At 50.0% G+C, this 13,704-nt stretch overlaps 1 protein-coding gene and 1 long non-coding RNA gene across 3 annotated transcripts in view; one reads left to right on the top strand and one right to left on the bottom strand.

Moving 5' to 3' along the window:
* The window catches only part of MOCOS (molybdenum cofactor sulfurase), a 75,577-nt gene extending 69,515 nt beyond the window's left edge, over window positions 1-6,062 (bottom strand). For both annotated transcript variants that reach the window (XM_055233800.2, XM_063640165.1), the window contains exon 1: window positions 5,878-6,062. In XM_055233800.2, coding sequence (XP_055089775.2) covers window positions 5,878-6,025 — 148 coding nt within the window. In that variant the 5' untranslated portion in view covers window positions 6,026-6,062. The remainder of the gene's footprint in view (window positions 1-5,877) is intronic.
* Window positions 6,063-6,128: 66 nt separating this feature from the next.
* Window positions 6,129-13,440, top strand: LOC134736811 (uncharacterized). Its single transcript, XR_010121154.1, has 2 exons — window positions 6,129-6,329; window positions 13,051-13,440. It is a non-coding gene; the product is annotated as an uncharacterized lncRNA (long non-coding RNA).
* Window positions 13,441-13,704: the final 264 nt, after the last annotated feature.

The raw sequence follows: 13,704 nt of genomic DNA on the forward strand, positions 1-13,704 counted from the left end.
TTTCATATTTAGGTCTTTGATCCATTGAGTTAATTTTGAATGCAGTATGAGGTAGGGGTCCAAGTTCATTCTACTGCATGTTGATATCCAGTTGTCCCAATATCACTTATTGAAGAAGTTATTTCCCTCGTTGAGTAGTCTTGGTATCTGTTGAAAATCAATTGGCCATAGACATATGGGTTTATTAAATTAAAATTCTATTTCATTGTTCTATATGTGTATATTTATGCCAATATCACACTGTCTTCATTCTGTAACTTTGTAGTAAGTTTCGAAACTGGAAAGTGTGATTCCTCCAACTTTGATCTTCTTTTTTAAAATTGCTTTGAGGTCAGGTGCGGTGGCACACACTGTAATCCCAGCACTTGGGGAAGCCGAGGCGAGTGGATCATTTGAGGTCAGGAGTTCAAGACCAGCCTGGCCAACATGGTGAAACCCCATCTCTACTACAAATACAAAAATTAGCCAGGTGGTAATGGCGTGCACCTGTAATCCCAGCTACTTGGGAGGCTGAGGCAGGATAGTCACTTGAGCCTGGGAGGCAGAGATTGCAGTGAGCTGAGATTGCGCCACTGTACTCCAGTCTTTGTGACAGAGTGAGACCCTGACTCAAAAAATAAAATAAAATGATTGCTTTGGCTATTCTGAGTCACTTGCATTTCTATATAAATTTTAGAATCAGCTTGTCAACTTCTGCAAAAAGGCAGCTGGGATTTTGATAGGAATTTTATTGAAGCTGTATATTAATTTGGGGATTATTGCCATGTTAACAATATTAAGTCTTCCAACCCATCAGTACAGGATATCTTTCCATTTATTTAGGTCTTCTTTAATTTCTTTCAATGATGTTTTACAATTTTCAGCGTATGTGATACTTCTTTTGATAAATTTTTTCTGTGTATTTTATTATTTTTGATGCCTTAGGAACTGTTTTTCTAATTTCATTTTCATAGTATCTATTGCCAATGTATAGAAATTGAACTGATGTTTGCATATTGATCTTGTATCCCACCACTTGGCTAAATTTGTTTTTAAATTCCCATAGTTTTGTGTGTGGATTCCTTGAAATTTTTTATACACAAAATTACATCATTGGCAAGTAGAGATAGTTTTACTTCTTTCCAATCTGGATCCCTTCTATTTTGTTTTCTTGCCTAATTGTCCTGGCTAGAGCCTCCAGCACAATGTTGAATAGAAGTGGTGAGAGCAGGCACTTTTGTCTTGTTTCAAACTCAGGATGAAAGTTTTCAGTCTTTCACCACTAAGTATGGTGTTAGCTGTGGGGGTGGGGGTTGCAGATAACCTTTATCAGTTGGTTAATTTTTCCTTCATTCCTAGTTTATTGAGTGTATTTGCATTCAAGAAATATTTATTGAGCACCTACTATGTGTCAGGCATTGTTCTAAGTGCTGGGGACACAGCAATGAACAAAATAGAAGCTAGCATGATAATGGCAGAGAAAGACCTTAAACAGGCTGGGCGCGGTGGCTCACGCTTGTAATCCCAGCACTTTGGGAGGCCGAGGTGGGCGGATCAGGAGGTCAGGAGATCGAGACCACGGTGAAACCCCATCTCTACTAAAAAAAAAATACAAAAAAATTAGCTGGGCATGGTGGCGGGTGCCTGTAGTCCCAGCTACTCGGAGAGGCTGAGGCAGGAGAATGGCATGAACCCGGGAGGCAGAGCTTGCAGTGAGCCGAGATTGCACCACTGCACTCCAGCCTGGGCGACAGAGCAAGACTCCGTCTCAAAAAAAAAGAAAGACCTTAAACAAACACAAACTATGTCAAGTGGTGAGACATATGGCTCATGTGTGTGTGTGTGTTTTAAGTGTACTGGATACAGTGACTCATATCTATAATCCCAGGATTTGGGGAGGCCAAGGCAGGAGGATTGCTTGAGGCCAGGAATTTGAGACCAGCATAAGCAACATAGTGAGACCCCATCTCTATAGAAATAAATAGCCAAGCATGGTGGTGCCCACCTGTAGTCCCAGCTACTTGGGAGGTGGAGGCAAGAGGATAGCTTAAGCCCAAGAGGTCAAGGCAGCAGTGAGCTATGATCATGCCACTGCATTCCAGCCTGGGTGACAGAGCAAGTCCCTGTCTCAAAAAGTATACACATGCACACGTAAATATGGACAACCACTGGAAAGATACACAAGACATGAGTGACAGCAACTGACTCTGAGGTGGCCACAGTGGCTGCAGCTGGCGTGAGAGGGAGGCTCCCTGGCAATTCTTCACCTTCCTTTGGCAACTTTTGAATCTGATACTATTAAATGTTGTATCAGTCCATTCTCACATTGCTTTAAAGAACTACCTGAGACTGGGTAGTTTATAAAGGAAAGAGGTTTAATTGACCCACAGTTGCACAGGCTGTATAGGAGGCATGGCTGGGGAGGCCTCAGGAAACTTTACAACCTTGGTGGAAGGTGAAGCAAGCACATCTTCATATGGTGACAGGAGAGACAGAGAGAGACAGAGAGAGAGAGAGAGAAAGCGCTTGTGAAGGGGCAGGTGCTACACACTTTTTATCTTTTTTTTCTTTTCCTTTTTTTTTTTTGAGAGATAGGGTCTTGCTCTGCCACCCAGGCTAGAGTGCAGGAGCTCAACCTCGGCTCACTGCAACCTCCACCTCCCGGGTTCAGCCTCCCAAGTAGCTGGGATTACAGGCATGTGCCACCACACTGGGCTAATTTTTTTATATTTTTAGTAGAGACTAGGTTTTGCCATGTTGGCCAGGCTGGCCTCCCAAAGTGCTGAGATTACAGGTATGAGCCACTGCACCTGGCCAAAGAAGTTTTTTTTTTTTTTTGGAGACAGGGTCTCACTCTGTTGCCAGGCTGGAGTGAAGTGGCGCAATCTGAGCTCACTGCAGCTCTAACTTCCCAGGCTCAAGCAATTCTCCAACCTCAGCCTCCTCAGTAGCTAGGACTTTAGGCATGAGCCACCATGCCTGCCTAATTTTTGTATGTTTTGTAGAGACGGGGTTTCACCATGTTGCCCAGGCTGGTCTTGAACTCCTGGGCTCAAGTGATCTGCCCACCTCAGCCTCCCAAGTGCTAGGATTACAGGCTTGAGCCACCATACCCAGTTTGTGCTACACACTTTAAACAACCAGATCTTGTGAGAATGCACTCTCATGAGAACTGCAAGGGGGAAATCCACCCCCTTGATCCAATCACCTCCTACCAGGTCCCTCCCCCAACATTGGGAATTACAATTCAACACGAGATTTAGGTGGGGACACGGAGCCAAACCATATCAAATGTATGAGCTAGTCCAAAAAGATACTTTTAGAACAATGTTCGCTTTTACTAAAGATTCAGAAATACAAAGGTACCAAACCAAAAGAAAGGCTTTTGTTCACCCAGGCATCAAGGCCACAGATGAGACCTGGAAGCTGCTGGGGAGCGTCTCACACGGTGCCACAGTATTCTGCAGGGCCAAGTAGCTATTGGAGAAGAAGATGCTTTGGCTTTTGGTCCAATGGTTAATTTTGCAGGAAAAACAAAAGGGTGGGAAATCTGTGTTAAATCACGCATAGATGTGATGTTAGGAGAAAGTCAGGCAGCATAGGGGTTAATGGTACAAAATCCAAGTCAATCAACCCAGACTTGAATCCTGGCTCCACCAGTAGCCATTCGGGGCCCCTGTTCCTTCACCTGCAGATGGGACAAAGGTTAAATGAGCTGGTGTATGGCAGCACCCAGTCCAATGCTCGGGACACAGGTGTAGCTGTTATTAGAAACAGGTGAATGACCCCAAAGTTAAATGGCATCAGACCTTCTTCAGGAAAGAGAATTCCAGGGTCAACTCTAGGTCATCCCCCTCCAGTTCTCATTCCAGCGTGGTGAGTGGTCATGATTCAGCACGAAGGCTTCCAGAGACCCTTGACACACATCGGTATATTTAATATGCTCTCTTCACAAAGGCAATGAAGTTCCCATCCAAATCGTTAGGTAACACATTTCAGCACTTAAAGCTTAAGCGTTTAATTATTCTGAGCTACCACTTAACCAGAGTAATTCTCAAATTGGCAGAAAAACTTCATGAGGGGAGAGGAGGAATGAGAAAGAGGTGATATTATTTTGGTTTGTTTTTTCCTTCCCTCTCTCTGGCTTGTTTCTAGGAGAAAAACAAGTGGACATGTTCCAAGACTCCCAGCAGTGGGAGGGGCATCAGATTAGCGCACAAATGCCTGCTTTAACTGTAATGTAGAGGAAATACAGAGAACTTGCATTAAATAAAAGATGCCCACAACACTACCAGACATACAGTAAGCAGTAACGAGTTCTGAGGGCCAGCCTGGCTGACACATTCCAATTTTGCATTTGAGGGGAAAAGTACCGTTCTCTGAGGGACAAGAGTGAAACCAGGAGGGGACCAGAATATAGCTCTACTTTCCCAGGGTAGCACTGAGGGGAGAGGTTGGCCAATAGTGGGCGTGAGAGATCACAGCTGGAAGAGATTTAGGGGATTAAGGAGGTGTGGTGCTGACATAATTATTCAGGTAGCCTTAAAGAGTTGCTTCAAAGAATGGAGAGCCTCCCTCCCCAGCACATGTAGGCATTCATGGTACCCGTCTATTTCTGAGTGGTAGGAAATTTCCATGATTAATAGTTGAGAGAGAGAGAGAATATGAAAGAAGGGTGAGGAGCTGTCTCCAGCAGGTGACCCTGCGAGAGGGAAGGATGAGAAGTGAATAGAGAGGCTGGCAGAAGGCACCCCCATCTCCCTCCTGACTCTCCCTACTTAGGAAGCCAGAGGAGACACACAGGAGGAGGCCACAGTTCTCACAGCCCCCAAAGGGAAAACACAGTTACCCTCCACAACACCAGGAAGTGACCCAAAGCGCTGAAATCAGCTACCCGAGTAGTGAAACCTAAGTCATGGCTGCTGTTCTGCCCCCAGAAGGGGAGCAGTCACCAGTTGTTCATCGCGACAGAGCAGATGCACTCAAACCCCGGTGCCCTGTGCCAAGATGTGCCCACTTCACCTGCAGACCCTCCTTGACCGTCCGGCACGCGGCTCTGGGGCTTGAAGCCCTGCACCCAAAGTCCCTGGCAGAGGGATGAGTCACGACCTTGGGCCCCGGCAGCAGAGGGCTGGGTCGGCCAAGGCCAAATGGAGCTTGATTTGCAATTTCATCAGCCTGTTCCCTTCTGAGGAAAGGCACGATGTGATCTTGGTCTTCTTGTCTAATTCACAGGCTCGCCCTGTTCTTAAAGGTGAAATTGCACTGTTTGCTAATTCTTCTAGTCCCCCAGAGAACTGGAGCTCAGAGGGATTGTTCTGACGCTGCAAGAGTGAGGAAAATGAGGTTTCGAAAATCAAAGCTGAATACAGGCTATCCCAGAGGAGTCTGCAGAGCGCAGCCTCGGCAGGCCCCGACCAGGAGGCCTTGGCCTCTGGGTCCCAACCTGGCGCGCCGGCAGAGGTGCTGTCCCAGCCAGGGCGCTGGCGGCCCACGCACCGCTCCTACCTCGGGCAGACATCCGAAGGGTCACGGCCGCTAGACATGCTGGCTTTTGCAACCCCGGCCCCAGCAGGCCCTTTAGAGTGAGAGGTCTCCCGCAAGAGAGGGCAAGAACCATCCTAAGCCCTGCTCGCGGAGGGCGGGAAAAGGAGAAGACGGCTAGGTTGGTCCTGCCCACTGGAAAGTCTGAAGAGTAAGAGTAGCAAGAAGCTTTGGGGCTGCAGGTGGGACCTCAGGGAGCCGTGTCTACGAAGAGGACTCGTGGACACGTCCCTCCTGGAGTTTCGATTCAAAATGTGCCCCAAATGAGGTAGCGCCGCTCTCACTAGGAGCAAAAGATCCGTCCACGTCGGTTCCAGAAACCTCGTGTCCCCCAAGCCTGCCCGCCCGCCTCACCTGCCAGGCGGCCGAACTCGCGCGCCCGCATCTCGCGCAGGCTGCCCGGGCCGTAGCCGTAGCCGTAGGCTAGCCGCGGTGCCCTCCGGTCCCGGGACCCCGCGAAGGCCCTCAGCTCCCTCCCTGACCCCGCCGCCGCGCCGGCCATGGCCTCGGCTAGTCCATCCAGGCTGGCGGGGCCTGGGAAGTGCGAGAAGCCGGCCCCCGGCGACTCCGCCCCCGCCGCGCCTCCCAGGCCGCCAGCCTCCAGCCTCTCGGAATCCGCAGCCTAGGTGTGGCGCCCCGGCCGGACTTTCACTTCTGGCCGGCCCTTTCCCCAACTGGGCGCGGGAGCGGGTGCCCGTCTTTAAACAACCTCTCGATGGGTCCCACGAAGATGTTTCCAGACCCTTGGAATGCCAAGTTCAAGTTTAGCTATGTCTTGCGGAGAGGCCGATGGAAGAAGCAACGAGGTGATCTTTTCTGCTCGGCATCAGCATCCTGGAACCCCGCGACCCTCCTCCTCGCAGAGGTCCCGGGACCCTCACCCTCTCAAGCAGGGACCGGCGTCTGGCGGGGGCGAGGGGTGGGGGCGTTCTCGGGTTGCTGCTACCCAGCGGGGCGTGTGCTTGCCGTTTGTTAGAATGCGGCTGAGCGAACGGTAGAAAAGGGGAAAGATTAGGGATCCACGAGGCTAATAAATTCTCAGTGGCTGCACACTGTCGGAACCGGGAAGCTCCGGGGCTTCCCCCGGAGCGGGCCCAGCAGCTGGGATCCACGTGAGCTGAGCTTCCCCGCCCTCCCAACCGCGTACTGAGCCCTACTTCCTGCCCTTGCCTCCCCAACCCTGCATCCCGCCCCGCACTTCCCTCACGTGGGTGTGGCCGGGCCCTCTCTGTTAAGGCAAGAGTGCCCTAGGACAAAGCCGTCCCTTTCCCGGACAGAGTGGAATAAGAGCGCCTCCTTCGATCCCCACTCGGGCCTGCACCCAGAGCACCTGGGACACAGCGGCTCTGTCTTGGAGAACAGGTGCCTCAATAGGGAGGGCCTGGCCAAATCTATGCGCCGGAAGTGCGGAGTGAGATGCAGGGGTGGGGCGGCAGGTGCAGGAAGTAGAGCCCAGGCATGCGGTTGGGGGGTGGGGGGAATCTCACGTGCGATCCCAGGTGCGGAACCCGCTGTTGGGAATGGAGTGGAAGCAAAACACGTACTGCACGAACAGGCGAGGTGCCTCGTGGGGAATCGAATGTCAGGGATGGTGGACAGTGCGGATGGGCGGCAGGTGCTGGGGGCTCAGGGGAGATAACTCAGGCAGGCTCGGAGGAGAACCCAAGGCAGGCGACCAGGTGCAGGCGGCCCACAGGCCCTGGAGGTATACAGCGTGGGGACGAGGTGGGAAGGACGCCAATGCCCCAAGAGCTCAACCTGTGCTGCATCCAGGCCAGCTGCCACCCGGGGTATGGGCCGCAGATGCCCTAGGATCCTTGCTGATGCATGATGCATACCGGTGCCCAGCGTGAGAGCCATGGGAAGGCAGCATGCAGCCCTGGCTCTCCCGCCCAGGCCCCTGATACCAGGCCAGAGAAAGACCCGCCACTAAGAGCTCATTTCCCCCTGGCCGGAGACCCAGGGGTCTGTGGACTGCAGCGCTAGAGTCCATGCCCAGGTACCCATATTCCTCAGTGGCCTCTGCCCACCGACCACCCCAGCTCTCTCCCTCACTGCTGAATAGCCAGGACCTTACTCGACAAACACCCATAGTTGTTCGAGGAGGAGTTAATATACTGATGGATGGATGCAGGCATTTGCTCATTCACATCACTGCCCACCCCACCATCTGCTTGCCTTCTGGCCATGCTTCAAGCAAGCACTTTGGATACTGGACTGTCTGTGAATGTGGCTTTGGGCAGCACTAATAACAAGAGCTAGTTACAGGGCCTCACTGTGTGCCAGGCACTGCACTGTGTACACTCTTACCTGTCCTGGTCGTTCAATGATTAAATATGCAGATCTAGGAGGTGGCTCTTACAGATGGAGAAGCTGAGGCAGAGAGAGGCAGAATAACTTGCACAAGGGCACACAGCTAGAAGACAAGCTAGCACCTGGGAAGTCAGTCTCCAGAGCCCAGGCAGGGAAGGGTGTTTTGCTAACTCTCTGGTGTGAGCCGCCCTGGTTCCCAGGGCCTCAGTTTCCCCATCTAAGTTGAGAGAGGGGTGGAGTTGGTCCTCCCAGCAGCTGTTCAATGTGTCAGTTCCTCACCCCTCCTTTTAAAGCCCTGCTTCCTGGTGACAGTCTTCCCTAGGCCAGGGTTTCCAGGCATTCATTTGCATGAATCCCCTAGAGAGCCTATTCAAAGGCAGGTTCTGACTCTTGAGGTTCTGTGTTTCTAAGTAGCCCAGGTGATGCTGATGCCCCATTCACGAATGACACTCTGAGGAGGGAGGTTGTAGGTCATTTCCCTCAGAATGTAAGGAGCACCTCTCCTCAAGGAGTTCTGCGGCCAACTAACAAACCACCAGTCCACAGGGGTGCTGCTTCAGACAAGCTCGCCTAGTGATGGACTGGAATAGGCCAAGTCAGTGCAGATCTCCTGAAGGTTATTAAAAATCACTGAGCTACCATTAATCAAGAAATACTTTAAAGCAGTTGGCTATGCCCATCTAGGGCACTGTGTGCTTGGGAGGGTGGATGTGAAGATAGCGCCTACAGCTGAGTAGGAAAATTAACCTACACTAGCCACAAGGCAATGTGGGCTGAGTGCCCAGGCAGCACTGGTTCAGGATACAGGTATAGGATTGCAAGAGAGGAAGCGGCTACTTCCTAGCAAGATACCCAGGGAAGGTAGCCCAAAGGAGGAAGCCTTTGAAGTGGGCCATAGCAGTGAGCTGGTCAAGATGGGAGGAGGAGTAGGGGATGTGAGAAACACTGGGCATCTCGGCCTCTAATTGGCACCCTTAGGTGCATTTCACCAAGATTCCCTGGGCCGCTCCTATCAGAAAGAAACTATCAGAAGTCAGATTGCTCGCTCTCGCTCTGCCTTAAGCAGAACCTCTATCCCCACCAAGGAATGTCTGACCTGGGAGGAGGAGTGATCTCCTGAGCCCTGTGCTATAGGCTGCCATGGCCACCTCTCACCTGGTCCAGCTGCTGGCCTTGGAGCTTCCAAGCAACCTGAGCTGGTCCATGCTGAGATCCCAGGAGGCCAGCTTCTGCACCTAAAGTTTACAGCTAGGTAGGAAAACAGCTCTTCCAACTCCCACTTGCAGCCCTTTCTCACCTAAGAATTTGAAAAAGTATGTGTCTATAAGCCAGCTGGGCAGACAGGTGAGATGCCCTCAATTTTGTACTTTAAATCTCTCCCCGTGTGAATCTTAGTGCCTGGTGCACCTCACTGAGCCTGATTCCTTACCTCTTGATGATGCTTCCCCAAATCCCCTTGCTCCCAGGTTAACAACTCCCACCCCTAGCATCTCCTAGCAATGTGCTCCAATTGCAAGAATCTCTACTACATACAAAGTGTTCATTCATGTATTCTTTCATTCATTCATTCATTCATTCACTCACTCAGCAGAAGATGAATGAGTGCTTGTCAGAGTTAGGCTTGGAGTTGGCGGTAGACAAACAAGGAAAGGCAGGCTTTGGAACTAGAAAGTGCCCTATGAGTGATTTAGGTAGAACTATCCAATGGCCATGACCAGATTGGATGAGCTTGTGAGAATTGGGAGCAGGAAAACCAGCTATAACCTCTTGCAACTGTCCAGGCTTGAAACACTAGAAGATTCACTTGAAAATTACTAGTGCTTTTGGCAGGGGCATTTATTCAGTGTTCACTGGGCAGCTGCGCCCTGCTGCAAACATGGTAGGCACTGAGAAGACAACAGTCAGCAAGGCAGTCTCTGTGCCTGAGAGGCTCCTGGGACGAGGAAGGAGATAGGTTCATAGTCAGGTCACCCCTCCAGGCTGCAGAGCGCTAGAGAAGAGTCCTTCCCACAAAGGTCCAGGCTCGGGGTAAAGAGCCTCCCAGACCTGGGGCTGCTGGGAGACCTGCCCAGAGGGTCCTGGAGGAGGAGGTGGGGGAGAGAGGGCAGCATTCCATACTCAAAGGTCTAGAGGTGCAAAAAGGCTCAGAGAATTCCAGATGCAGGACTTTTAATGAAGCTGGAGCACAGACTGCAGTTCTGTGGGGATAAATGCAATGGGGAGTGAGAGAAGTAAGAGGGGTCAGACTTTCTGGTACAGAGGAAAAAGCTGGCCTTGGTCTAAAAGGGACAGTAACACCCTAGAGTCTCCTCCTGAGAGTGGCTGGATCAGGGGTGTGCTTAGACCCCAGGCAGCAGTGGGGGAGGTGGGAGTGGGAAGGTTGCAGGCAGCCCTGCTGTCAGAGGCTGGGCAAAATTCCTGGCGAAGAGCAGTGAGGGCCTGGTCTGAGGCCCAGATTGTGCAGAAGTGATGAAATTCGGGACTAATGGGACTAAGTACTGGCCCAAGGTGACTTGGTGCTGTCAGATTGGGAGACTGAGTGGACACAGGGAGTCTCAGGCATAGGGAGACAATATGGAACTCGGTTCAGGACATCTCGGTGGAGATTCAGGGCTCAAACGGGACAGAGTGTCTGGGGTTGGAGACTTGAGTCATGTGAGGGGCTTGTGGACAGGTCATCTCAGGAGCTCTGAAGTGTTTAGGGAAAGAGGCCAGAGCCCTGGGGACAGTGGCACTTAAAGGGTCTCTGTCTCATGCCACAGGTGGGAAAGTTCAGTTAGAGAAGTGGGGACAGAGCCAGAAGAGAGCACCTTGGCAATATCTAAGGCCATAAGGCCAATTAGGACAAGGGTTAAACTTAAACAATTAGGACAGATTGTTAAACTTGTTGGGTAGGTGGTATGCAGTGGCCTAAGCAGGAACAGCTCTATTATCCAGGTGGGGATGGCAGCTCCACTATAATGGTCAAGTCCTAAATGGTAAGGGTAGAGGTTTCCCCACTGGCGAGCCCCCTGAAAACCTTGGCCTCCTAGTCTGGAAGATACTAGGGTGCTGCAAAAGTAATTGCGGCTTTTGCATCAAAATGGCAAAAACTGCAATTACTTTTGCACCAACCTACAGTTGGGGGCTGCAATTATGAGGGATCAAATTTCCCACCAAATATCAGGATAGGGATAGGTATGTCCAAGAAGGCTGAATTTGGTTTGGATAATGAAATTAACTTAAGTGTTTCCTACTAGAATAAAATGCACACTTTTCCAACAATGAGAGCTTATAGACCTAGATATCCTGGTACCTAGGAAGTCAGAAGAGGGCTGGCACAAGAAGCAGTGAGACAGACATAGCATTGGAGCAAGTTTATCTCCAAAGACTGGCAGAATGCCCTGGTAGAAACTGAGAGCAGTGGAAAGAAAGACCAGAAACCCCAGGAAGCTCCCTCCCCTAGAGTGACACAAGACCTTTCCTGTGAATAGAAACGAAAAGGGCAGTTCAACATCATGACATGATTGGGAACAAGGCTCCATTATATCTAATGTTTGAAACAACCAAACCCACCAGTACTAGGCAGACCACAGGACTGAGAGGGTGGAGGGCCCAGAGCAGCAATCTTCCTGGCGCTGTCTTCCTGGGGGCTTGGCTTCTCCCATGTTCATTCGTGAGCAGGTCCACTGGGCCAGGCCAGCCCCTTCTTGGTCCCTTCTATGCTAGCACCTCCCTCTTACTCTTTGCCCCCTACCCCTTTAGCCACCAAGACAGGTATCTCAGATATTCTATTTACTGACTGGCAGATTACATTTGAGAATACTTCCTCCACCAGCCATCAGCATTGTCAAACTCATTCATCCCTGAATTCAGCAAATATGTGACAATACATATTTGCTGAATTCAGGGATGCTGTGGACAACAGGAAAACCATCTGATGCACAGGTGTTTAGGCTTTAGCAGGCTCATATAGGGGACTTGCATTGGTTGCCCATCCTGTATCCACTGGCCCCTCTGATTTTGCTTTGGAGAACCACCCCACATTAGAGCAGCTATGTGATCTCACTGGGACCTACTCTGCCTCTAGGCCAGCATAGGTGATCTCACAGCTTGTTACATCAGATGGGCGGGCCCAAGCCACTCAACATGTGGCTTTCCCCTGCCTACTGTGATTAGTTGAGGAATGGTCCAGTCAGAGTAAAGTTAGAGACTTAATGCTAAGAGTTATTTCCTTTGATATTAACAAGGAAAAAAGTAATGTAGGGGCTGTTTGCATTCCTCTTACGGCAATGAGGGAGAACGGCCTCAGGGGAAAGCTGCCATGTGGCCAGGCATGGTGGCTCACCCCTATAATCCCAGCACTTCCAGAGGCCAAGACAGGAGGATGGCTTGAGCCCAGGAGTTTGAGACCAGCTTGGGCAACATAGTGAGGCCCTGTCTCTATTAAAAATAATAACGGGCCAAGCCCAGTGGCTTATGCCTGTAATCCCAGCACTTTGGGAAGCCAAGGTGGGTGGATCACCTGAGGTCAGGAGTTCGGGACCAGCCTGGCTAACATGGTGAAACCCCGTCTCTACTAAAAATGCAAAAATTAGCCAGGCGTGTTGGCGTGTGCCTGAAATCCCAGCTACTCAGGAGGCTGAGGCAGGAGAATCGCTTGAACCCAGAAGGTGGAGGTTGCAGTGAGCCGAGATCACACCACTGCACTCCAGCCTGGGCAACAAGAGCGAAACTCAGTCTCAAATAATAATAATAACAAAAGAAGAAGGCTGCCATGGAAAGCGTAGAGCTCAACAAACTAGAGAAAGGAAGGCAGAGCCCATATCAAACTGCACCTGAAGCCTATCCCACCACTGAATTTTTTTCAGTCATATGAGCCAGTAATTCCTTTGTGTTTGAGATGAACTTCCTTACAATAGAAGGCATCTACCTGACACAGCATAAGACATACACAAAAATAGAAGATAGAAGGTGACAAGTGCCATAAAAGAAAATTGGAATAAAATACTCCGGAATTCAGAGGAAAAAAAAAAAAGAATACTTGAGGGGTTTACCAAAGGCTCTATGGAGGTGACATGAGCTGAGCTTTATTTAATCATAATAGTACCAGATATAAATTACTGCTGTCTTATTTATATTCCAGGGACCAAACTAGTGTTTTTCATACATTGGCTCATTTAATTCTCAGAACAATCCTACACACTGGTTACTGTTGTTCTCCCTTTCTTCCAGAATGAAGCACCCCAGTTCTCTGCTGAGCACATGGGCATCTGCAATAAAGATTTAATTCCCCAGCTTCTCCTGAAGTTCAGTATGACCACAACACTAAATTCTACCCGAGGAGATTAAGCAAAATAATATGGGACTTCTAAGAAATGTTTTTAAAGTCAGGGGCAGGACTTTCTTCATGGCTTCTTCCTCTTTGCTGGCTGGAATGCAAAGATCATGGCAGGAGGCCAAGCAGCCATACTGGAAGGTGAAAGCCTCAAACTGAGGGCATCAGACCGCGAAATAAGAGCCTGGGTCCTTGACCCTGTAGACATCTCCCTGCCCATCCTGGTCTGTCTGCCTTGACTCCTTTCATATGAGAGAAATAAACTTTTAACTTGTATAAACCAGAAAGAAAATTTTACAATTTTTTTTCACACACAGTTGAATGGAAGCCAGACTCATACACTAATCTTATCTCCACTTTTAGAGATGAGGGGAACAGCTTGCCCACAGTGACAGCCAGTGTGAGCTGGGTTTCTGTTGCCCGACTTATTGAGGTTCCAACCCTCACCTAGACTGCCCTACGAAATACCTAGAACTTGGTTAGGAGAAAAGATAGAGGGGAAAATGTCAGCAAGAGCCAAAGACTAAGGGTAGCAGTGGGCAGAAGTGAGA

The sequence above is a fragment of the Symphalangus syndactylus genome, chromosome 1 (genome assembly GCF_028878055.3).
Source record: "Symphalangus syndactylus isolate Jambi chromosome 1, NHGRI_mSymSyn1-v2.1_pri, whole genome shotgun sequence".
Taxonomy (NCBI): domain Eukaryota; kingdom Metazoa; phylum Chordata; class Mammalia; order Primates; family Hylobatidae; genus Symphalangus; species Symphalangus syndactylus.